This window comes from Arvicola amphibius, chromosome 3, assembly GCF_903992535.2.
Source record: "Arvicola amphibius chromosome 3, mArvAmp1.2, whole genome shotgun sequence".
Taxonomy (NCBI): Eukaryota; Metazoa; Chordata; class Mammalia; order Rodentia; family Cricetidae; genus Arvicola; species Arvicola amphibius.
This window is the reverse complement of record NC_052049.1, coordinates 4,151,789-4,176,512: the sequence shown is the minus strand read 5'-3', so window position 1 is coordinate 4,176,512 and position 24,724 is coordinate 4,151,789. Positions and strand designations below refer to the sequence as shown.

The following is a 24,724-nucleotide window of genomic DNA, read 5'->3' as shown; positions in this document are numbered from 1 at the left end:
GCACGAAGAGCAAGATCCCCGCTCGCCCTGCAGCCGGAGCTCCGCCCACTCCGGGCCACAGCCCCGCCCCGAAGCCATGCTTTCCCAGCCACGGCCCCGCCCCTTGGCTCTGAGCCTCCCGCACCGCCCGGATCTGCAACCCGAGCCACGCCCCTCCACTATCTCCTTGACAGCGGCGGAGCTGCCCGCCTCTCTGCGCACGCGCCTTGCTGTGGGTCGTCCACGCAGGTGCCTGAGGCTCCGTGTCAGACGGGATGATGCGTGCTCAGCGGTGTTGGGGGTTTCTGTGCGGAAGCATCTTCCCTGTAGGGTAGTCATGCTTTCCTCGCGTGCGTTTCCGGCACGATCGTGTTGTTTCTTACACGGCATATGTCTTGCCTTCCTCAGCTAGGACCCCCCGCCGCTGGGGTCCTCGGGAATCAGCCGGAAGTACCGCGTGCGAGCTGGCTGTGCTTGGTCGCGGTGTTCGCTCCGCGTGTGCAGCCGCGTGGGCCATGGGGCGGCGGGCGAGGGGCCGGCGGCTGCAGCCGCAGGCTGAAGGCGCGGAGGACGACACCGAGGGCGGCAGGAAGCGCGACCAGGCGGTAGGCACGGGGAGGGAGGGGCGCCCCGTGGGCTCGGGCTTGGCGGCTTGCTGGTGGGCCAGGTTAGCAGGGATGGGGGACTCGCTCAGCCCTCTCTGTCCCGCCAGGGCTGGGAAGGTGGCTATCCCGAGATCATCAAGGAGAACAAGCTCTTCGAGCACTACTATCAGGAACTCAAGATCGTGCCCGAGGGAGAGTGGGACCAATTCATGGACGCACTCCGCGAGCCCCTCCCGGCCACGCTGAGAATCACTGGTTACAAAAGGCAAGTCTGATGTGTCTTTGCTGTTGTTGTGGAGATCGGGTGCAGGGGAGCAGCCTGGGTTGCTTAGGCGTTGCGGGTGGAAGGTCAGACTATGGCGAGAAAACTCAACCCGAGAACGTTCCTGTGGGGGTGGGTGAACTGATGGGATCATCTGAGGAGCATGGAAAACTCTTGGCATCCAGTTTGCCCCCTTCTCCCCGCCCGTCATTGTACATCATTCCTGAGACTTGTCACAAATAGAAGTGAAGCTGGGCAAAAGTGCAGCATTGCATTGAACTTATTTTTAAGGTGTATCCAACCTGTGTTCCAAAGCTACACAGTAGAACCAGAGGGGTTTTGGATTTAGTATATTGGTTTTGTTGATTTGCAAGGTGAATTCTTTTTAAAGTGGTAAAAATTTAATTGGTTAAAAACAAGTGTGGGAGTGGGGTGGGGTTAGGGTCAGCATCACTTCTAGGAGCCAAGAACTGAACCTGTGGGAGAGGTACCCCAGATGCCCCCTGTACGTATCCCACCATGCCTTCAAGCTGCTGAGCAGAGTCCTCTGCCCAGCACCAGGACAACTTCTAGCCAGTGTTGGCAGCTCAGAGATCTGCAGGGCATGGAGTCTCTATCCGTTCCTGCTCCAGAGGCACCTCCAGATCAGAGCCACCTGAGGGGCATGCTGCACCGGGAGCCCAGGAGAGGGGTTCAGAGGAGAAGGGGTCTTTAGAAGGACCATCTGTGGAGCCAGCATTGGAGGCACAATGGGAGCAAGAAAGCCGCAGCTGTATGCAGCCAGGGAGAAGGCTCAGGACACAGGCAGACCCGGCTTGCAGAAGCAATTCCCTGAAGTTCAGCTCTGAGCAGGGCCGGGGTGGGGGGGGAGGGTAGTTAAACTGGAGATTGTCAGACTGGAGACCGTCGTAGCCGTCCATCCAGCCTTAGGACCAGTTGCTCTATGGAGCCAGTCTGGAAATGATGCACTAATTTCCAGAGCATTAAATTTGTCCCCCAGTAAAACATCATAGAACATTTCCGCCACATCGTAGGAAGACAGGTCAAACTTAAGGGAAAGGGGGAAACCCTGGGAGAATTCTATCTGCCACAAGTTGATGGTCATAGAGGTGCCAAACCTGAGTTGAGTTGATTGAAATGGAAACAGGCCAGGAGTGGATGGCAGGCTTGGGACCATCCAGCATTTTTGGTTCTCATCCTCATAGAAACCAGGTCTTACACAGAAGAGATGCTGTGGGGGTGGGCCCAGAGGAGGAGCAGCCATAGTGAGGACAAGGTGAATTCTTAAACATTAACAATGTTGGGCTGCAGAGATGGCTCAGTGGTTAAGAGCACTGCCTGCTCTCCCAGAGGACCCGGGTTCATTTCCCAGCACCCTCATGGTGGCTCACAACTGTCTATAACTCCAGTTCCAGGGAATCTTGACACCTTCCTACCAAATGCACGTAAAATACAGTTAAACAAATATTTGTAAAAAATTAACAGCCCTGCATGATTAAGGAACGCTTCAGAGTTGGTTTCAGTTGTAAAGTATTTTTAGTCTTAAAGTTATTGCATTTATATCAACTCACTTTTTGTAGTCACTGAAAATTGCCTACTTTTTTTTTTTTAAATAGCCATGCAAAAGAGATTCTTCATTGCTTGAAGAACAGGTATTTTAAGGAGTTGGAGGACCTGGAGGTGGATGGGCAGAAAGTTGAAGTTCCACAGCCACTAAGCTGGTAGGTACAGAATCCTCCCTCATGTTGGGCGTTTCTTAGATTTCTATTCTATTTATTGTGTTGTATTTATTTTATGTTTTTGTCCCTTGGATGCATTTCTCAGCCTTGTCACCGCTGTTGGCATAAAGAGCCTGGGTGAATTTTTCCAGCATCTTACGCTGTTTTCCCTGATGCTTTTTCCAACTTCAAACTGGTGTGCACATGTTCATAAAGGACTTGCCATTCATGTTTTGCACACGGTTCAGTCCTTTGGTCTTTGATGATCCTGAGTGGCTTTTCTCACTTCTGTTCTCAACCCCGAGTTTCCCACACCAGAGTTTCAGCATAGTTGCTTTCCCTTCAGAAAGGGAGACCAGACTCTGCCTGGCAAAGCCTCACCCCTGGCTGGTGTGGCTTATGGCCCAGTGTTTCCCGGCACAGCCTCCGGGCAGATTCAGTCTTCCCCTGTGTCCAGCAGCCAAGCACTTCCATGGAGGGGCTTTCATGACCTGTGATCCTTGAAGCCTAAGGCATAGGATGCCTCCTGCGGTACCTGAAGTGCTCTAGCCCAGCCCAGAGGCTCCATACCTGCTTGAACAGACTCAACAGATGTTTTCAACTATGGTTTCAGGTTTCAGATTTGGGGATCGAATTTTCACAAAAGAAAAGTATTTTTTAAGTCATTGCTAGATGAATTTAGTTGAGTCTTTTCTGGTAACTTTGTAGGTTTTGGCTGTTTTGTGCTTTTTATTTTGAAATGGGGTCTCATTGTGTATCCCTGGCTGGTCTGGGAGTTGCTATGTAGACCAGTCTAGCCTCGAAATCACAGAGGTTGAACACCCTGACTCCTCCTGTTGGAATTAAAGGCCTGTGCCTCCATGTCTGGCATTTGATTATTTATAAATTGGTGTTATCTTTTATTTTTAGGCAATCAACACAAAATATTAGGGTTTTGTTAATCATGACAGATAGCTGGCCTCTCCTCACTGGCCATTTGGATTTGTGGTCGGTCTCCTTAGCATAGTTAGGCACAACATGCTCATTGAAATGAGTACTGGGTATCAGACACTAAAGTCAGTGTGCAGCGATGAGCCAAGCCTATCATCACTGCTGCAGAGTACGGAGACCTGAAGCTTTGTGTCGCTGCCTCTCCCCCCAGTTATGCATTTCTGTTAGATTTTAATAGTTTGGAAGGTAATATATAGGAGAATGACTTGCACGTGTATTGCTGTAGTGAGTCCAAGAGAAAGGAAGACGCTGTCAGTTGTTTTGGTCCTTGACTGGTTAATAACGTGTGGCCGCTTCTCAGCATGTCCCCAGCTGGCTGGCCTCTCCTTGAGCCTTGGCTGGAGACTGGTGGTCCTGGTGCCTGTGCATTGCCTGATGGGGAGGCATCAGGCGTGTTGGTTTCCCGAGGAGTTGCTGCTTTACATCTCACCCGGAGACATTTGTCCTGTAACCCTTGTACAGTGACTGAGCGGGAAGGCCTTGCAGATGAGCGCACGTCTACGAAACGTGCTGCTGTCATCATTCTGTTCTCTATTTCCCCACAAACTACATGAAACAGGCCCTTGCTTTGAAAGCCCTTGAACACCTAACTCTGGCTAATGCCATAGCTGCTGTCCCGTGTCCTTCTCAAGAGTCGTGTGTGGGCATCCGGCAGAGCCTTCCGAAGCCTTTGGAGGAGGGAGAGGAAGGAAAGTGACTTTTCTCTGTCAATGGCTGGCAAGGCTGTGCTGTGCTTAGTTTTCTGAAGACAGCCGGAGAATGATAAAAGATTAACTGTGTTAGGTTCCTAATCGATAGCTTTTCCCATTATCAGTGACAGTTACTTAATCAGGTGTGCATGTCAGTGCTGGACACTGGGAAGACTCAGCAGTCAGACAGCAGCTTTTTGGGACTTGTGGTTTTCTCTGCTCAAAATGCAGCCAGCCATAGGGTCTTCTCTCGCCTTTGGCCACAGTGGGGCATAGTGTAAAAAAGATAGCAGTGCTGCTTCTGTCTTCCGAGAAACCTCAGATGGGCTTTAAAATTCTTTAAACAAAAAACCCCCAAACATGTCAATAGATTTTTCTTTGGGTTGCCAGCTCACAAAAATGACATGGAGACTTATTATGAATTATGAAAGCTTGGCTCACAGCTTAGGCCTGTTCCACTCTTATACCTTAGCCCATTTCTGTTCATCTACATGTTGCTAAGTGACTTGTGGCTTTTATCTCTCCTCCTGCACTTCTGTTCCTCTGCCTCTGCTGGCCACTCCGCCTTTCTTTTTCCCAAGGCTCTCTCTTTGTCCACAGAAATCCTGCCTAACCTCTTTTCCTTCCCAGCTATTGGCCATTCAACTCTTTATTGAGCTGTTCAGAAGGCATTTTGGCAAAGACATGTCTTCAGAGTGTACAAAAAGATTATTCCACCACAAATATACAAGTTCATGAGTATTCGGTCTTAAAAGCACATGACTTCAAATATTTGCCATTGCTGGTGAGGTGGACCTGCACTTGGAATGCAGGGGTAGGCAGAAAAAGTATGTATGTATGTATGTATGTATGTATGTATGTATTTTCTGGCCGGTCTAAAGCTGTGTGATCAATTTGATTTTTTTTATTCATTTTCACTTAAGCATTTAGCAATTTGGAAGTTGTAAAATATTTTAATCGTGAGCTCACTAGCTGTCGTGCTCACTACAGGAGAACTTGAAGCTTATCTTAGTAAACTTCCACCTTAGCTGTCGGTATTAGAAACTGACCCATGAAGAACATAGAGGCTATTTATTGCCCAGACTATGTGTGGGTTGCTCCCCATGCTTGAAATGAAAATTCAGTTCTTTCTAGTAAGCCCCAGCGGTATATGGCATTCACAGTGATGCTCTGGTGACTTGTTAATTTGTACAGCTTTACTGTCATTGGTCATAGACAAGTTTGGGGTTGCCAGAAGTTATATCAAATTTAGCCTTTTGCTACTGTTTCAGGTGACAGAATGGTCTAGTAGATTCCTCAGATACAGCACTAGGAGCCAAAACTGGGAGTGTCTGTATTACTACCTTCAGTGAACCAGAATGAATGCCTTATTTTTTTTAACTGCCTGATAAATAGAACACAACTTCAAAGTGTACTGTCTTGAATGGAGGGTACTGTGTGTAAAGTCCAGTCAGTTCCATTTTCGTAATTTAGTAGACAGAACTTATCACACATATCTTAAAACACGGCTGTTGAGTAGGGTCCCAAGATGCTCAATGCTTGTTGGCTCTCTCTCTGTACCACTCCCAAGTTTCAAATTCGTCACCTGTGTCTGTTTTCCAGTCAGCCTGAACTCATTGTCCTGGCTGCTGCTGTGGCTACAGATGGATACATAGAACCTTTGTGAGCATTGTTGTTAACGGAGCTCATTGTCTGCTCCAGGCGAACAGTCCTCAGTGACATTTGCATTGATCACTGTCTCGCCTGTTGAGTGTGACGTTGGGCTAACGAGGCATGACGAGCCTTGTGCTGTGGGTCACATCAGAGACCTTGTTTCCGCCTCTGCGGAAGCCAGACCAGGTGTGGATGCCTTTCCCAGTCCTGACCTCATGAGGATAGAATGTGCATAGGAGACACGGGCAAGAGGCTGGTCCAGGAGGCAATAATGAGCACAGTGGTGGTTTCCTTGTGGAACTCTTTGTGTAAAAATAGAAAATAGTTGAAGACAGTCATGGTATCAGATATTTGCCAAACATTTGCATATCTGCTACACGTGCCTCATTGTGTGAAAACGGTGAGTTTCATATCTTTCATCTCCTCTCATGTAGGTACCCTGAGGAACTTGCCTGGCACACAAATTTAAGTCGGAAAATCTTGAGAAAATCCCCACTGTTGGCAAAGTTTCATCAGTTCCTGGTTAGCGAGACCGAGTGTGTAAGTTGTTCTGTGGGTGGGCTGGGCCTGAAAGCACCTAGTGCTGCATCGTTGCATCCACTGCAGAGGGGTGTGGTCAGGACACGCCAGCCGTACTCTCTTGGTATTGACGAGTCTGCACTTTCCTCGCTGACAGGGCTTAGAATCTGGATGAGTGCCGGACACGGCGGTCACTCGTGGTCCTTGTGTTTAGTGTAACTCCTTTTTAGAATCTGCATGAGTGCAGGACGTGGCGGTCCCTCGTGGTCCTTGTGTTTAGTGTAACTCCTTTTTAGAATGTGCATGAGTGCAGGACGCGCGGTCACTCGTGGTCCTTGTGTTTAGTGTAACTAACTCCTTTTTAGTATGTTCATGAGTGCAGGACGCGTGGTCACTCGTGGTCCTTGTGTGTAGTGTAACTCCTTTTTCTTCTGTTTGCCTGTCATACGTACAAAGTCCGAGATTTTAAGACTACTTAGTGGACTATGGAGTTTATCTCGTTTACTTTTACTGGCATCATTAATTGACACTTTATCTTATTGTATCTTGCCATTTACCAATGAGAACAAATGCTTGTAGCAGGTGTAGCTGTGGGTCTCACAAGTGCTGTCCTCCTGGGTTGTAGCAGGTGTAGCTGTGGGTCTCACAGGTGCTGTCCTGGGTTGCTCTGAGCAGCTTCAGTCACAGGTCTAGCCAGAGGTGTCCCCAGAGCAGACACTATCTTTTCTTTGCCTGTAATGGATAAGTGTGCACCCTGTAGCTTTCTTTTCCTTCTTTTAGAGTCTTAATTTCACATCTCACTCGGGCTCTCCTCTTCCTGTCCACATCTTTCTGGTTAGGTGAAGCCTGTGTGCAGCTGTGGTCCTGTACCCCTCCCGACGCCAGCCATGGCGCTCAGTCCCCATTTCCAGCTGTTTCCTGCCACCCTGGCTTTCTGTCAGAATAGGAAGAGGGCATGAATTTGCCTTGGCTCTCCCTTCCTGGATAGGATAGTAAGAATTGAGAGGTTCTGCATCTCTGCCTGTAGTGTGCTCTGCCCAGCTCCTCATCCAGGTTTGTGGCTCAGAAAAAGATTTAGTAAGCCATTAGAGAGTGAGGTTTGTGCCCTGGGTGGAGCAGAGGCTGTGGCCAGTGTGCTAGGCAGCTAGTGCGTCCGTTGTGGTCAGAGGAGGTAGCTGTTGGGAAGGAAGGCTTCGAGATAGTGAGGCTGTGTCACTGAACAGGGTTGGCTTTGTAACTTGTGCAGAGTTCTGGACCTCGAGGTCTGCGGATAAACTGGAGGCGTAGAGTCAGTGTGCCCAGGAGAGCTGACCAGGGCGCCACAGACTCACTGCTGACAGACACCTAAGAGGTGGAAACAGAAAGTCTGGATGTCAGTTCTGACTTGTCAGGTGTCGGTGTTCGGCCAGTGTTTTGGGTGCTGAAAAGCTGGTGGCTGGTGAACAGCCCGCACAGCTTGCAGGTTGTTGGTAGAGTTGACCGAGGCAGTGCTAGTCTGCATCCCCCTGTCTGCCTCTGAATGTGTCTCTGGTGCCTGCCAGTTCCCATGCCCTTGTGAAAACAGCTCGAGGGTAGTAATAGTTGTTGAAAGGTTACAGACAGGATCAGTAGCTGGTATAGACAGTGCCTTGAGGGTCCCTGATAAAGCAGACCCATGGAAGAGGATTGTTGCCTGATGGCCACTTTCTTTCCTACACTTCCAGCTGCTTGCTGCTCTGTAGATAGGAGGTTGCCCTTGGGGACGCTCACCCAATCCTAAGCTCAAGAGATGTGGTACTAGTCTCCAGGACTGTACTGATATTCCAGCCTTGGTGCTAGTGGGTCATTCTTACATCTTTAGATAGCAAGCGACTATCCATTCAGAAATATCTCCTCACTGAATAGTTTGTGTGATGGTGGAGGCTTTCCTGTTCCGGGAGGGTTACGGGACCTTTTCCTATTGCCCTTCATACGTGCCTGATTTGAAGTGCTGTTTTCTTACTGTTCTGGTTTTCTCCCCCAGGGAAATATCAGCCGGCAGGAGGCTGTCAGCATGATTCCCCCACTGCTTCTCAATGTTGAGCCCCATCATAAGGTAGTGTACCAGACAGAAGATGGGAGGGGAGGGGAGGGGATGTATGGACATTGTGTCCACTCTGCTGAAGCCTCTCAGTACTAGCCTTTCCCTCCTGCGTTTGTTTGATAATGCTATGTATTTTAAGGTTTTGTTTTGTAGTTTTGTCTTCTTTCTTACAATACACATAGCTACACAAAAATTGCTTCACTCTTAAAGGGTTTTTTGTTTTTAACTTAGTAAATTAACTATACAGGGATAACCTGTGGTCTTTTTGGCTCAGTCACGTTGACTCCATGGAGCGCATTAGTTCTGAGCATCATCGCAGAATTTTTAAGTAAATTGGAGTCTTAACTTTGTCCCTACAACGCTCTGGGAACAATGAGGAAAAGGCAGAAGGGAAGGGAGTGGGTCCTACTGTGGAGCTGACATTCGGTGTCATGCCGGGGCGACTCCTGTTCTGGTTTTTGAGTCTGTGGCTCCCAGCGTCGTTCTGTCCTGTCCTTCTGCAGCCCGTGTCTCTGTCGCTGTGTGCTTTTATGAGCAGAGAACATTCTCTCCGTCGTGTAGAATGGAATGCAAGTCAGCATATTAGAATGACTCACAGGATGGCTTAAGATCAGATGTAGAGTCTTACAGCTTTTAAAAAGTGGTGTGTTCTTGTTTGTTTTTGTAGATCTTAGACATGTGTGCGGCCCCTGGATCGAAGACCACACAGTTAATTGAAATGTTGCATGCAGACATGAGTGTCCCCTTTCCAGGTAATCACTGGGGGGCAGGGAGGCTTTTTGGTGAGTTGTGGGCGACTAAAGTCCTTCCCTTTCCTGCTTCCTGGGCAGTGGAGTGGCCTGTGACTATAGTGAAGGTAGCTCTGTGTTGATGCATTCTCAAACCAGCACGCTCAACTCTGAGAGCGTTTCTGTATGAGCTGTCTGTACTAGGACATGGCATAGCAGCTTCCCTGCTCTGTTCAGTTTCTGCCTTAGGTGAGGAGCGTGGCATGTTGTTCTGGGTAGTTGCTGTTAGCCCCCTCCATTCAGATCCCTTCGCCTTTCAGCAGTTGCTGGGGCAGCACTGGGTGCCATATTTGAAGTGGGGGGCGATAGGCAGTGGTGTGGGGAGGCAGCAGCGTGCTCATAAGGTGGCAGCCATTTTTGCAGTGTGCAGTTTCTCGTGAGCGAGGGGCTCAGCGTGCCTAGTGTTGGCCAGGCCAGCTTCCGTCTCCTGCTCGCTGGCTTTCAGCGCTGCCAGGCCTAGTTCTGTTTCAGTTGCATACCTGCTAACAGTGTAGCCGTTTCTCTCCCCTTGCTTGTCTTCTTTTTAACCCTCATCTTATTGATAGCTGTCTGTTTTTAGTTCTTTCTGTGCAGTCGGTGAAGGGCCTTACTTAGCTGGCAGGAGCGGTTTCTCTCTGTTCAGATGTCTTGTGGTCCTCACGTGGGGAAGAGCGGTCCTGGCTGGAAATGGTGTTAAGCTTCTTTTGTCTTTTGCTGAAGTGTGGGAGGAACCAGAAATGAGCAGGGGCACCACTCAGGAAACTTCTCAGGGGTGGTTCTGAGCGTGGAACACCAGCACCCTGTAGCAGGGCCAGCTGATGGGCTCAGGTGACAGGACCCTGCCCAAAGCCTGAATTTCCTTCCAGAGCAGAGCTCTGGCCCAAGTGCAGGTTCATAGTCCTAGAGAAGTCCCTAGCACAGCAGCTGTAAACAGCTGCTAACAAAGGAGACGTTGGGTATTTTTGGGTGCAGCTCTTTCTCCCTTTTCTAGAAAGCCCCGAGTCTTATGTTTCGCAGAGTGATCCTTCTCACCTGCCGACTAGAGGTTGTGGTTATGTGTTTCAGGGAATGCTTCTCCTGCGCATCTCATCTGACTACAATTTTATGTTCCTAGAGGGATTTGTTATCGCAAATGACGTGGACAACAAGCGCTGCTATCTGCTCGTTCATCAGGCCAAAAGGCTGAGCAGTCCCTGCATCATGGTGGTAAACCATGATGCGTCCAGCATTCCTAGACTCACGGTAGATGTGGACGGAAGGAAAGAGATTCTCTTCTATGATCGAATTTTGTGTGATGTTCCTTGCAGGTATTTATATTATTACCGGCCAGAAAGCCCACAATCTGTCAGGAAGTCCAATCACATGTGCACTAGGTGAACTGAAGTAGTATGTAGGCGGTGGTGCACATGGTCACTGTGGCCAGGAGTCTGGGAAGGGCGTTACGTTGCTGGGGTGGAGCAGCGTGAGGAACAGCGCCAGACGAGAGATGACATCCTTAAAGAAGTGGAGTTTGACATGCATGCACAATGGACATACCAGGATGAATTCCAAGATATCACTGGATCCATTTGCATCCCAAGTTTCTCTTGGAGTGTGTATATTAAAAATGTTAGGGTCTTCTATTGAAGTTTGTTACTTAGTTCGGTGAAAGAAATTGAAACCTTTGTGAAACTCATTTTTTCTGTATATTGATAATTCAAAATTAATGTCAGAAATGACCTATCAGAGTCTTAGGAAACCTCTCTGGGGAAACGTCATTTTCTTAAACATTTACTGCTCGTAGTAGAACTTAGTAGAAAATGTAGCTGGTAAAGCCAAGTGCGGCTGAGGTGAGACGCATGTGAAAGCGTGGACAGCGAGCGAAACCAGCGTTCTGTGTGAAACACATGAGTCATGAATTCTCGTTTCCTTGGCTACAGTATTTAACCTTGAAGGACCTCTGTTCTACCCGTGTGGTTTTATATATGGTCTTAAAATCAAAAGAAAAACCTTTTTTTTTAATATTCTGAAAATAAGTTAGTCTTACAAACCCTTGGTATAGGCTGACGAAATTCCTGAAATTATGGTAGGGTTTCTACCATAGGAGCCCTTGCATCCAGCCAGGGTGAGGACTGTGTATCAGGTCTGCCCTGAAGCTCAGAGGAGTGAAGCTGTGCAAAGCTGTAAGCCAGGGCAGAAACGGACCCTGGTGGATGAGCTAGGGTGACGGGGCCTGTCCTGTAAAATACACGTGCAGTTAATATCAAATCAGTGTAGAAAGTTGGTAACTGTAGTCAATCGGCTTGATTGAATTTACTGTGGCACAACCTTTGCAAGTGTAATTCTAGTTTAAAATGTCACTCTTTATTAACCAGTTTTCTGAGGAGCGTTTATGTAAGGGCCTGTGTTGTAGGTGTACAGGTTAGTGTGGCTGTTACAGGCTAAACAAGCCCAACTTTGAATATTTAGAGAGCTTCAGAAACCGAAGCACTATGAGTCCTTGTCAGATCTGCAAGTGAGCAGCCGCCCCTGAACTCACAGCCAGCACACTGCATGCTCAGGTGACCCATAATCATCCTCAGGCTGTGTGTGTGTAAGGTGTGTGCAAAACCAGTGGATTCGTGTTTAGGATTGGTTTTCCTCATGCACTTCCAAAGACACCCAGAACTTATTTTCTCCAGAGCACTGGGAATGAGGGATCATCCTCCTGTGGAAGGAGTCTCTTCAGAGTCGAATGAGAGTCTCTGCTCCTGTGCGTCCATCTGGAACTGAGTGTTGGTGTCGTGCTCTGAGAACTGCAGTAGGCAGGCACTGTCTATGTGAGCATGGAGGTGCTGTAGTCGGTTTCTATACCAACATCTGCTCAGGCAGTGGCTCAGTTCTTAAATGTCTTCTTTCCAGTGGGGACGGCACGATGAGAAAAAACATTGACGTCTGGAAGAAGTGGACCACCTTAAACAGCCTGCAGCTCCATGGGTGAGTGAGCTGGTTAGACCCGGAGACGGGCAGACTGCCAGTGTGCGCTTTTCCCCCTGACCGTCTGCGGGTGGACACCGGAGTCACTGTTACTAGCTGCCTCGTGAACAGACTTGCACACTACAGGGTTTCCCTGTAGTTTCTAGAGCCTGTCCTGGAACTAGCTCTTGTAGACCAGGCTGGCCTCGAACTCAGAGATCTGCCTGCCTCTGCCTCCCGAGTGCTGGGATTAAAGGCGTGCGCCACCACCGCCTGGCAAATTTGGAGGTTTTAACGAAGAGATTCTCCGATACGTTGTACTTTTCTTGTTAAACTGTTGAGAAATGTGACAGAGCAGGAGAAAAATGTGAAAGTAGATTTCTTTTTTAAGAATGAACACTATGGCTCCTAGGAGATTACACTAACTTCATTTGCTGTCTTGGAAGGTGTTTTGTTTTTATCTTGAATTCTGTGTGTGGTGAGGTGGGTAGGTGCTCTCTCTGCCTCTGCCTGCCGTCTTTTGCTAACCTGCTGCTCTCCCTTAGCCTTCAGCTCCGGATAGCAACTCGGGGTGCTGAGCAGCTGGCAGAAGGGGGCAGGATGGTGTACTCCACGTGTTCCCTGAACCCCGTCGAGGATGAAGCCGTAATAGCGGCTCTGCTGGAAAAGAGTGATGGTGAGCGTGTGTGCTGGTCTTCCGGGGGCAGTGAGTGCACATCCCCTGACTGCTGCACGTGTGTTAGGACGGACAGACATTACTGTGCAGCTCTTAGCGTTCATTTTACTTCCTCAACCCGCAAAACCAAGCAAGTCGCTGTGTCCCCTTGCCACCATTCGGGTTTTTTCCCTCTGGACTTCTGGTTTTAGGGTCCGCATGTAGGTGGGTAATAATCTAGCTGTCCTCTCATGACGGCCTTGTTTGCCTCATAAGGTTTCTGTCAGGGTTTCATCCCATGTGTAAGCTAAGCAGTACCCAGCTGTCTGTGTGACACACACACCCCACCTCGTTCACTGGCTCATCGGTGGGTGGCGCTTGGGCTTCTGCTGTGAACTGCTGTGAGCCTGAGGCTGTGAATGTTTTCTCCTGGACAGCCTGCTCTCCATGCTTTGGGATGTGCATCTGCAAGGGCATTGCTGGGCCCTCTGATAACTCTTCTTGTGATGAGGACTTACAGGGCTGCTTTTGTACTGACAGCATCATTGGCCACCCTGTACACAGGGTTCCAGTTGTGTCGCGTCCTTGCCAGGCTTGTGATTGTTTTGTTAGTTCCCATCCCACTGATTTAAGGTCTTAGCACACTGAATTGCCCTGAGCCATCAGATAGGCAGTATTTTCAAACAGTATTCCAAAACAGCATTCTTCACACTGCTTTTCAGGTGCTTCAGTTTGAGCATTTTGCTGAAGTGTTAACGTCCTCTATTAACTTAACCTGTATTGGAGTTTTCTAAAAGCAGGCAGTAGGTTTTCTCCATGTTTCGACATCCTTACAAACACGGAGGAAATGTACTCACACATCATGAGGCATGTTGCCCACACCTGCCATCCCTTGCCTTGGGTGTGTCGCAGCCCTGGCTGGTCTGGACTGTGCAGTCGACCCTCAGCTGAGTCCTCTAGATGAGATTTAATACAGTGCATTTGTATTCTTACATATTAACCTTAGTAAAGATAGGATTGTTTTAATAGTATTTAACTTCTAAAGCGCTTGTGGAGAAGGAAATGAGGAATGACATATTCTCTGACCCTCTCCAACGTGTGCCGGGTGATGGTGGCGTGTCCACTCAGGAGGCAGAGGCAGGCAGATCTCTGTGAGTTGGAGCCTCATCTGCAAAGCTATTTTCAGGACATCCAGCTGTTACACAGAGAAATCTTGTCTCAACCCTGCCCTGCCCCCCCCCCCAAAAAAAAAAACAATTGAACGTGCTAAGATTTATGTCTTTGTTTGCTGGGCTTTTAGGAACAACGGGGTTCTGGTAACTAGAACAATAGACTCCGTGTCTGTCTTTTGCTGCAGCCTAGCCCCTGATCTCTGAGAAGCTCTCATCCTCACTGTTGGGAGCTGTTTCTGTCACTGCTTAGTCACAAGGCTCTCAACCTCAGGAAGAGGGAGCAGAGGACCTGGGTTCGAGAGCAGTCTGAGCTGCACAGACATAAGCCCAGGGTGGGGATGTAGCTCAGTGACAGCCTGAACAGCCCTGGGCTTTGACCTAGCAGTGCAGAAACAGTGTGCTCTGGGTGTGTTTGTAGGATTGAGGGATTCATCCTCTTTGGGGTGCCCTTTTGTTGATGTAAAAGCTGACTGGTTTCTTGGTGATTAGTCGTCTGACTAGAGTGGGCACTGAAATGCAGCTGATCTCACCCCAGACCTGGGCTGGCGGAGCAGGAGCCTTGCTTCTGTCTTCGTGTTTGGCATTTGGTCCTAGTCACAGCTTTGAACAGGAAATGGAGCAACAGAAAGTGCTTGGGTTCTGGGAACGCAGGGAGTATCAAACATCAGAGTTGGTACAGTCCTTCGTTATGCTCTGGAGGTTGCTGATGGGGTGGGCTGACTGCAGCTTAGCAGGGTCAGCTCTGCTTCTCTGCTGGATGCGGCCCACTGAGCCTGCTGGATGGAGAACCAGTGTCTGTGTTGTGCTTGCTTTGAAGGAGAGAGGCTCATGGAGCGGACCGCTTCTGTGAAAGCCCTGCTCCTGAAGGGTCCCCTTGGGTCCTTGGTTCATTTATACAGTTACTGGGGCTTTGCTTCTCCAAGGAGCTCAGGTGTTGCTTTCACGAGTCCATGCGGTAGTGGGTTAAATGGTGACAGACGCACCCACTGTTGGAGACTGAGGAGTGGTGTCTGTTCACACTTGCCCTGCTCTAAGGCTGCTCCACTTGTACCCAGTGGGAAACTTTAGAGAATTTCCTGGCATAGAAAACTTTGAAACACTCAACTCTGGGGTGTTAGACAAAAAAGCATGAAGACTCAGATCACCTGACCAGTGTGTGTACTGAGTTTTAATTTGCATTTTAAGAATATAATGAAATGTCTTTTAGTGAAGTTACTGCACTGAGTCTGTCACCACCCCAGAGGGTTCTTTGTGGCCATTAGCATTCACCCCATCCTACTCCAAGCCACTTTCTGTCAGTGGACTTGCCTTCCCTGCACATTCTTAGAATGAAGCCACATTGTGTGGACTTTCCTCTGTTGCTTTGAATGGGCACAATGTGGCAGCCTTTGGGGCTTTCCTTGGGTATGTTCCTAGGTGCTCTCGAGCTTGCTGACGTATCTGCCGAGTTGCCAGGACTGAAGTGGATGCCTGGAGTCTCCAAGTGGAAGGTAATTCTGCAATGAGGGCTTCAGTCAAAGATTTAAGAGCCATAAACATTGGAAAACATTCGTGTTTGGGTATTGTGAATCAATGCATCACCTGGTTGTATAGTATAGAATCCACGCACAGATTCTATTTAAAGACAAATACTATATTACATCTGTTTTTCTGTTTTGTTCCTCATATAGAACCTGTCTTTACTCTCATGCCCATAGATTAAAACCTTGCTACCTTTTTAAGTGTGTGGGAGGTGGCAATTTAATCTTGCTTTTATAAAAAACAAAACAAAACAGTTCTTTGACCTTCCTGCTATGTCTGAGATTTTTTTCTGTTTAATAAATAAATGACCTGGTCTGGGACTTTGATGCTGTTTATCCTGGACTTTGAGGTAAAGGATGCTGTGTAAGTTATTTGCCGTGTGTGTTTTAGCTTTACCTTTGGAAGCAGTCTTTCTGTGGAGACTGTTTACCCTCCTGCTGTGACCTCACAGCTCCCCTGTGCACTTCACTGCAGTAATGCTGCTGGTCTCTGCAGGTCATGACTAGAGATGGGCAGTGGTTTGCTAGCTGGGATGAGGTTCCCCAGGGCAGGCACACACAAGTTCGACCTACTATGTTCCCACCAAAAGACCTGGAGAGACTGCAAGCAATGCACCTAGAGCGATGGTGAGTTGGGGGCGCTGTGGGCTTTGGAATGGGGAGGTGGTAAGCTTGGTGCCCATTGGATGCAACTGGCAATGTTTACAGTGTTAGAACTGGTTAGAATCTCAGAGTTAATGCTTCGGAAAGTGTGTGGGCTTTTCATTGTTAATTCATTAGTGTGGAAGAATTGTACCGAGCAATGGCTTCATTTTGATAGCTTCATAAATGCATGCCGTGTTCCTTGGTCATCACATCCATCCCTCCGTTCTGTGTCTTCCCCTGTTCCCCTCCATGGACTTTTCAAAGACAGTGTGAGTGAGCTCTTGTGTAAGTGGGGCTGAGCGTTTGCGGTTAGGGAAGATCCAATCATTTGCCTGACATTTTATATATACTATTTTAGCCTTCGAATACTACCACATCATCAGAATACTGGAGGGTTCTTTGTGGCAGTACTGGTCAAAAAAGCATCGATGCCATGGAATAAGCGTCAGCCAAAGGTAAGACTTCTAAATCCAAAATCAGCCAGCAGAGCATTGGACTTCACCACTGTTCCTGTAAGACAGGACCTGGAAGAGTTAGTTCATCTGAAATGCAGAGCAAAGTGGAAATTTCGAGGGGTGAGGATGCTTGGAGAGGCTAAGCCTAAAGGAAGGAGGATTCATCGAAATTTCAGATTTTTCCATAAAGCAAGTACTTCTCAGAAGGAGATGGTGAGAAAGGCCATTTAGGTAGTGCATTCTGTCTCCATCTTAAAGTTCAGCTACTCAGCAGCAGTTGAAATGATGTGAGATTGAGGGTAGGCAGGACTAAGGGCTGTGAGTCCAGAGTCCTCTGACATTCATTCACAGAGGGGGTCCTACACCATGGGGCTTCCTTCTGCCCCGGTATGTGCTGGCCGTGAGTGAGGAAATGTCGTTCCCTCAGGTTTGTTAGCCCAGCACTGTATAAACAGCTCATAAATCAGACTTGTGTGGTTAGAGACTGTGGCCTGGAGTTGTGCAAACCTCTGTTTCTTCAAATCATCTTGAATTAGGACTGACACTGCTCAGCTTTGGAAAAACAAAGGATCTGTTTTCTCAGAGATTGCAGCGTGCTCTGGCCACAGTTAAAGGCGGCCCAGGGTAACTGTTTGAGATCTGAGACTGTGGGCCTAACTCCCGGGGAGGTGGGGGATCCCAACCCCGTGGGAGTAAAGCTTCTGAGCTGCACTCTTTCCGGTTAGAGGTAGGATGCCAACCATGTCAGTCTTCTTTCTCCAGTGTTGTGCTTATCAAGAAGTAGAATTTACTTGGCTTTTGCATTTTACGCCAATGTGTTTACAAGGTTGTTTCCAGGTAGTCAATTGAGGTTTGGTGTCAGGATGCCTCGTGTTTGCCTATACTGTTTTAACGGTGGCGTGCATTTAGTTAGCTCTTTGAAGCTGGTGTTGTGACTGGAGTCCTCTCCTGGTCTGGCACATGCTTTTCCTGTCCTGTGTGCTCTGTACCCATAGCTGGTGTCTGAGCTGTTGATTGTGCTGTCGATTACCTACCCTGAGGAGCCTGCCTGCCCTAGCTACTTGTGCGGTAGAAAGGGGCTCCCCTTTGATGGGTTGTCTTGCCTGTCACAGTCCATTGTGTTATTTGCAGGGTTCCGTGTTAGCATGTCTCTCTCACTGCTGCTTTTCTGTGTCTCACTAAATTGGGGTGTGTGGCCTGCCCTCTGTGAGTGAGCAGTGTACCCTGCGGGGGTGCACTCCTCATGGGGTAGTCTGTCTTGGGGAGCAGACACTGTGCTGTGTCTTTAAAGAGAAGGTGCAGACAGTGGGCTATGTGAAATGTCTCTTGACTGTTGCTGTGACTTGGATTTGGCTCTTAACAACTTGGTGAGCTGGGGCTTCACTGAAGCATCCTAACTTGTAATCTGACTGTGGACCTGAAAGATTGACTCTCACAGATCCAACTGTAGAAAGGACACGCGCTTCATAGGGTGTTTGGTGTTTGGTGGTGGTGGTGGTGGAGTCCCGGGCAGCATGCATGTTGGACAAGTGTGCTAGAATCCCAAGAGCTTCGACAGGTGACTGAAACCACTAGTTTTACTCAGGCCAGTCGTGTGTCACTGTCGCCCCGGTTCTGACCCCAGTTCCTGGAGCCCTGGAGGAGAGCGGTCCCCACAGGCCTCTTTCGTGCCTGTGCCTTACCCAGAGCAGCCTGGCTGTGCTGGCCTCTACCAAGGCCAGCCTGTGGGGCACCAGAGAGTTGGCTCTGAGTGAACAGTGCCAGCACATTCCATTTGTAAGAGCAAGTTCTAAAAGGGATATGTTTTTAGAAGAAAATTTTGCTGTCTTCCAGTGCCGTAGAAAAATACAACTGGTTGATGTGAATATGATAGTTTTAATTTTCTTGCAGTGGTGAAGTGTGTTGCTTTATTATGAAAATGAACTTGTTCCCTTCTACAGGTACAGTGTAAATCTTTAGAGCCCAGGAAGACCACAGCATCCAGCTCTGTAGGTGCCACAGAGAGGAATCCTGGAGACCGCTCTGAGCTGGACGGTGACTCAGAAGTAACACAGTGCACTGAGAGCACAGAGCTTAATGAAAAGAAAGATGGCGTGTGTGGGTGAGGAGAGCTACACTGGGCATGTAGGCCAAATGGAATCCCAGAGCCTCAGCCATGGCCATTTCCAGGGAGTCGGGACACAGCACAGCGTCTGTCTGAGGCTCTGCAGCTTGGAGAGCCCACAGCTTGATAGACAGTTGAGGCCCGAGTGCTGGCTGGGGCCTGGTGGGTGCTCTGGAGTGGGCTCCTGCCGTGCTTGCTGACTGCCTTTCCGCCCTTCGTTCCCTCCTAGCCCTCCTCCGTCAAAGAAAATGAAGTTGTTCGGATTTAAAGAAGATCCATTTGTCTTCATTCCTGAAGATGACCCTTTGTTCCCACCTATTGAGTAAGGATTCTGACATTTAAATCTTGCTTTAGAAAGTTATTTGTAGCAAAGCAAATACATTACCAGTCACATCCAGCTGGTGTTTTGTAGTTAGATCCTCCCTCCTTGTACGTGTTGGCGTTATTTGGTCGGTACAGTAAATAACCAGACCAGCTCAAGAATAACAGATATAATTTAATAATGGAAAAAGGGAGGGAACTCACGCTACAAGAGTGGGAGGTCCAAAATCCAAAATGATCCATCGGCGAGCGAGCACCACGTTGAGAGAGCACATGCCGTGCGCCTACCTACCCCGGTTTTTCTACCTGGGCTCCAGGCGGTCACACCCTAACCAGATGTGATTGGTTGAGCTTCCCCATCATCTCCCCCTTTTGTCTAAACAATATCGATCCAAACCCAATACAACTATATATAATAGGAACAGATACCAAATATAAAATTATAAGCAATAAACAGTATTAAGCAAGAAACACATAACAAAAGTTGTACTAAGCATTTATTTTAAGGAGTCTAACTAATGTATTGAAATTAAGTTTAGCTAAATCATGAGGAAGGTAACTACAATTATCTAATCTTTAACTCCATCAAAGATCTGAGAAGGGAAGTAATTACCCTGCACAGGGAACACAGAAAAGCATACATTGTAAAAAACGTTAGTGTTTGGCCCAGTGTGGGAGTCTGGGCTCCAGCTGGTAAGCGCTGCTCTTGGAACAGCCCCTGGCCTGGCTCTCCTGCAGGCACATCCTGCTTGTGCTTTGAGACGAGGGGCAGTCTGGAAGTTAGGTTCTCTTGGGTGCTGTGAGTCTCGTAGACGGTAGGCCGTGGGCTGTCCGTGTAAGCAGCTTCACTGTGTTGACAGGAAGTTTTATGCCTTGGACCCTTCATTCCCGAGGATGAATTTGTTGACCCGAACTACAGAAGGGAAGAAGCGGCAGCTTTACATGGTCTCCAAGGAGCTGCGGAACGTGCTGCTGAACAACAGTGAGAAGATGAAGGTGGGGCTGGCGTGCGTCAGCAGGCCCGCTTACCCACACTGCCCACATTTCGTTTGCTCCCGAGACAGTTGTCCTTTGGTGTCCTACAAGGCGAACGAACTGCCTTGTCCAGTCTGCTGGAGGCAGTGACATGAAGTGCTTCTGTCTTGATGCATACCGAGATGTGTGCAACTTATTCTTGTGCTTAATTGTTGAACTTTAAGTGTTGTCATGAGCTGTGGTCATAGAAGTGGTTGGAACTATGAGTTGATTCTTGGATACCAGTTCCAGAAAGAGCTGCTTCTCTTCCCATCCCTTTCCAAAGCTGCTCTCAGGAGCCCTTACCTCGCGGTGGAAGGGGCTGCAGTAAACAATTGTCCTTAGGTCCTGTTTCTTCTCATTTTTAAATTACAGGTCATTAACACTGGGATAAAAGTCTGGTGTCGAAATAACAGCGGTGAAGAGTTTGACTGCGCCTTCCGTTTGGCACAGGAGGTAATTTGGAAATGGAAAGTCCTAGCCATGGTGCTATGAGACAGCCGAGAGAGGCCGTACGGCATGCCGCTAGACTTCAGTACTTGAAGGCTTGCTTGAGCTCTCCAGGCCACCTAAGCGATCCTTGAGTTCTTCCAGGGCCTTGACCCAGGGGAAGAACTTAGTCAAGCCCTGAATCCCACAGGAAAGCCCTTCAGTAAACCCATGGGATCACAGTGGCTTTTCTCTACTCTTACAGGGGATATATACATTGTATCCATTTATTAATTCAAGAATCATCACTGTGTCGATGGAAGATGTGAAGACACTGTTGACCCAGGAGAACCCATTCTTCAGAAAACTCAGCAGTGAGGCCTACAGTCAAGTCAAGGACTTGGGTGAGTACAGGGATCTAGAGGCTGGCTAGTGTTACCGTCCTGAGGGCTGTAACAGGCGTTTTACTTCTAGGGCACCTTTCTCAGTCACGTGTACTAGTGCAGGCACTCCTCTGTATGAGTTCCACATCCTCAAATTCAACCAGTCATGGATTGAAAATATCTGAGAGACAAAAGTCATGTCTGGCTGGGGTGTGCTCAGTTGACAGGGGTCTTCCATTAGCAAGCTCAGAGCCCCATAAACCGCATAAACTGAGCCTGCCTGTTGTCCCAGCACTCAGGATGTGAGTCAGGAAGATCAGATATTCAGGGTCATCCTTGGCTGCACAGCAAGTTATGAGTAAGAGCTGTGGTAGGATGTTCACTCCGGAGGGGATTTTGTGACGTACAGATAACATTGTAGAGGCTGTCAGCGGGTGTTGTGCAAACCCTTGCCATTTCATAAGAAAGACTTTGTCCCTATGGAACCTGTACTGCTACTAGGCAGCACCCTGAGTTTATAAAGCACTTGGCCCAGCTTCTTGAGCCCTGTTTGTCTGCACCTTGCAGGATTATTGCCTGGGGTCCTGGCCATGAGGCCCACGTCTGACTCTTCTACCAATCTTGTAGGCCTCTGGAGTTCGGGTTCCCCCGTTTTAGTTCCATGAGAGAGACACGCGGTCTTGGTTACACTGTCCCCTTCCATCTAGGTCACGATGGTGACGTCTTCACCAGGTCCCTCTTTCCTTTGTTTGCGTTCTTGTGACAAGTGTGTGTTGTACAGACAGCTCACTCTGCAGCTGCATGGCCCTGGGTTTCTACGACCTTGTCTCGCCCTGTGTGAGCCACGGGCACGCAGAGTTCTGTAAGCTCTTATCTCCTACTCCATCTCCTCAGCAGAATCACAGTTCAAAGGAGAGATTATTTAAAACAGGAACTTTATATGAAGGTTTATTTTCTGTCTGGTTGGTGGGTGGACATGCCTGTGCCGTGTGGTGCATGCAGAGGTCAGGAGGCAACCTGTAGGAGCAGCTTCTCACTGGGTCTGGAAGCAGATTCCAGCCTTGAGGTTTAGACAGCAAGCTCTTTCTCCAGCTGAGCTGTCTTGCTCGCCCTCATCCTTCTTTGAGGTGATGAGAGATAGGACATGGTAACTCTGATATTATTTTGGGCTTGGTGTAGGAGTTGGAGCTTTATTATATTTAACCTTGAGTGTTGAGAATTGGCCAGTAGTTAGCTCTCAGTCTCCTGCCCCGAGAGTTGTCATCCTCTTGAAAACAGCACTCAGCTTTCGTTGTGGCCAGGAGTGAAAACCTTGGCACGTGTCTGTTTTCTCTCTTCCTACAGCAAAGGGAAGTGTTGTGCTGAAGTACGAACCGGATTCTGCGTAAGTGTGTATGCCTCACTATTGGATAAGTAGCCTGACATGGTAGCTCGTGGTGTAACCCCAACACTTGAAAGCTAGGGCAGGAGGGTGCCGGACTACAGCATTGTTGGGGCCTTACCTTTGGGGAGTTCCAGGTAGCAAAGTAGCAGAGATGGTAAGAAGGCAGCTGCCCGGTGGCGGGAATTGGGGCAGTGGGTACAGCTTTTTTTTTTTTTTTAAGGTTGCATGCCAGTATCATTAAATGTAGCTAATAGGGATGCTTAATGCTTACATGTAGCCTTCTTTGTTGACAGGAATCCAGATGCCCTCCAATGCCCCATTGTGCTGTGTGGGTGGCGGGGAAAGGCTTCTATTCGAACTTTTGTGCCTAAGAATGAGCGGCTTCATTATCTCAGGATGATGGGCCTGGAGGTGTTGGGAGAAAAGAAAAAAGATGGGGTCGTTCTTAACAATGAGAGTGTAGACAGCCCGGAGCAGCCCGAAAATGATGAGGGTGCCGAGCAGATAGCACAAGAGGCCTGCGACCCAGCTGCAGCTGAACCATCCCGGTGAAGACGTCTCCACATGCTGAGCTGGCTGTTCTAGATGAAATCCAGATCATCCTTAGCTGCAAAGTATATTGATAGGGCCTGTACGTGGGTGGGTAGCAGCAGTCTGGGGGAGCTGTATTTTCTAGCATTTAGGAAGGAGTTGCTTCGGCAGATTGGATCCATGTTTCTGCTACTAAAGGCTAATGCAAAACAGCCTTTGCAGAAGTTCAGGTCTCTTGTTGGGTCAATGTTGGCCTAGTCTTTTTAAAATTATTTATAGTGAAAACTACAACTCTTTGGGAAACAGCTCTTTGCTTTAATAATGTTTGGACTGCACATTGGTGCGCCGTGCGGTGATGCTGACACCTGAGGCCTCGGGTGACTTCTGTGCCTTTGTATTGGGGGTGAAGTAAGCGCCCCAGAGTGAAGACGAGTGAATCATGGCAGCAGCTTTGGGGACAGGTCTGCGCTTGCCCAGCAGGTGCTTTAAGTGGGTTGCAATTACTTGGGTCATGAAATATGAGCTATTATGATAATAAAGAGCTATTATGATAAAAAAAAACTGATGTGGGAGAGTTCTGTTTGTGTTGATTTCATTCATTAATAAGGAAACTAATTAATAAAATTAATAAAGAAATTAATAAAAAATGCTTTGGCCCATTTAATAGGCCAGCCCTTAGGTGGGTGGAGTAGACAGAACAGGAAGAAGGAAGTGAGGTAGATGGCTCAGACAATTTCCCTGCCTCTCCTCTCTGGGACAGATGCCATGAAGCCAGCCGCCAGGTCAGACATGCTGAATCTTTCCCGGTAAGACACCACTCGTGGTGTTACACAGATTATTAGATATGGGTTAGTCAAGATGTGAGTAAGAGGCTGAAACTAATGGGCCAGGCAGTGTTTAAAATACAGTTTGTGTGTTATTTGGGGCATAAGGTGGCCGGGAGCTGGGCGGGAATGCAGCCTGCCGCGACTCCCAACTACAAAAAATCAACCATATGACTTTGATTTGCTCTTAGTTGGCTAATTGAGGAAAACCTTGCCTCTGTTGTAGGCAGGAAGCAGGGCTATTGCGGAGTTGTCAGCCCCTGTGTCCTGAGCAGCTTCCCTTTCGGTGAGATACTACAGATTGGACTGGGGACTGCCAGATCCTTGGCCTGGTTCTGGCACAGAACCAACCTCATGCTGGTTGAGCCACTGCCGGTTTCAGCATTTAAGAATGGCGAGGTAGAGCAGGGTGGAACTGTACTATGTCCCCTCCTCGGCAGTGCTCCGTCTGACTTCCCAGAGCAGCCTTCCCTGCCAGCCCTTTGTGTTGGACAGCCTCACGCTCAGAAGTGACTGCTGACCCCCTATTGCACAGACATGCAGGGCAGACACGACACTTGTTATGTCTGTCTCCGCGGCCTTCTCAACACAACAGCATTTGCCTCTCGCACAGGTTGTCCAGGCAGTGTTCTAGGCAGAGCGTTTTCTTTCCTGTATATGTAATGTACTTGGTCTGTACTGTTGAGCATCAGTTATAGCTTTGGGCCTTGCCTGCTCAACTGTCTCTGAGCCAAACAACACCTCTGGGAGTTCAGCTGCACCTGCTCACAGAAAGTCATCCCAGCTGGGCTTGTTGGCTGTTGATACCCCTGGGGAGCCTCACAGCACCATCTGAAGTACAGCTACACCATACCACGTGTGACTCCACCTTGGAGAAGGGCTAGAAAATACAGGCTGAAGACAACTAGGGTGGGGGCTCCGTCTAAGTGGCTGTGGGAAAGCCATCTGCTGGTGGAAGGCTCGACACTGCCTAAAGGGGAGGGGCACCCCTAGCTCTGTCAACAGCCCTCCCTCACCTGCTCCATAAGTAAGCCCCGAAAACTCGCTGGTTCCCCAGAATGAACCTTGGTAGGGTCATGGAGTTTGGGTGAAGCTTGTTGGACTCTTAG

At 48.6% G+C, this 24,724-nt stretch overlaps 1 protein-coding gene across 1 annotated transcript; it reads left to right on the top strand.

The window, feature by feature from the left end:
• Nucleotides 1-227: 227 nt before the first annotated feature.
• Nucleotides 228-23,227, top strand: Nsun2 (NOP2/Sun RNA methyltransferase 2). Its single transcript, XM_038321919.1, has 19 exons — nucleotides 228-584; nucleotides 692-849; nucleotides 2,463-2,567; nucleotides 6,331-6,436; nucleotides 8,418-8,489; nucleotides 9,145-9,229; nucleotides 10,359-10,551; nucleotides 12,125-12,199; nucleotides 12,724-12,854; nucleotides 15,422-15,495; nucleotides 16,022-16,152; nucleotides 16,529-16,625; nucleotides 18,566-18,726; nucleotides 18,959-19,051; nucleotides 19,911-20,046; nucleotides 20,440-20,520; nucleotides 20,759-20,897; nucleotides 22,221-22,260; nucleotides 22,554-23,227. The coding sequence occupies exons 1-19, from the start codon at nucleotides 495-497 to the stop codon at nucleotides 22,810-22,812; spliced, it is 2,226 nt and encodes a 741-aa protein (XP_038177847.1). The 5' UTR covers nucleotides 228-494; the 3' UTR covers nucleotides 22,813-23,227.
• The last annotated feature ends 1,497 nt before the right edge of the window (nucleotides 23,228-24,724 follow it).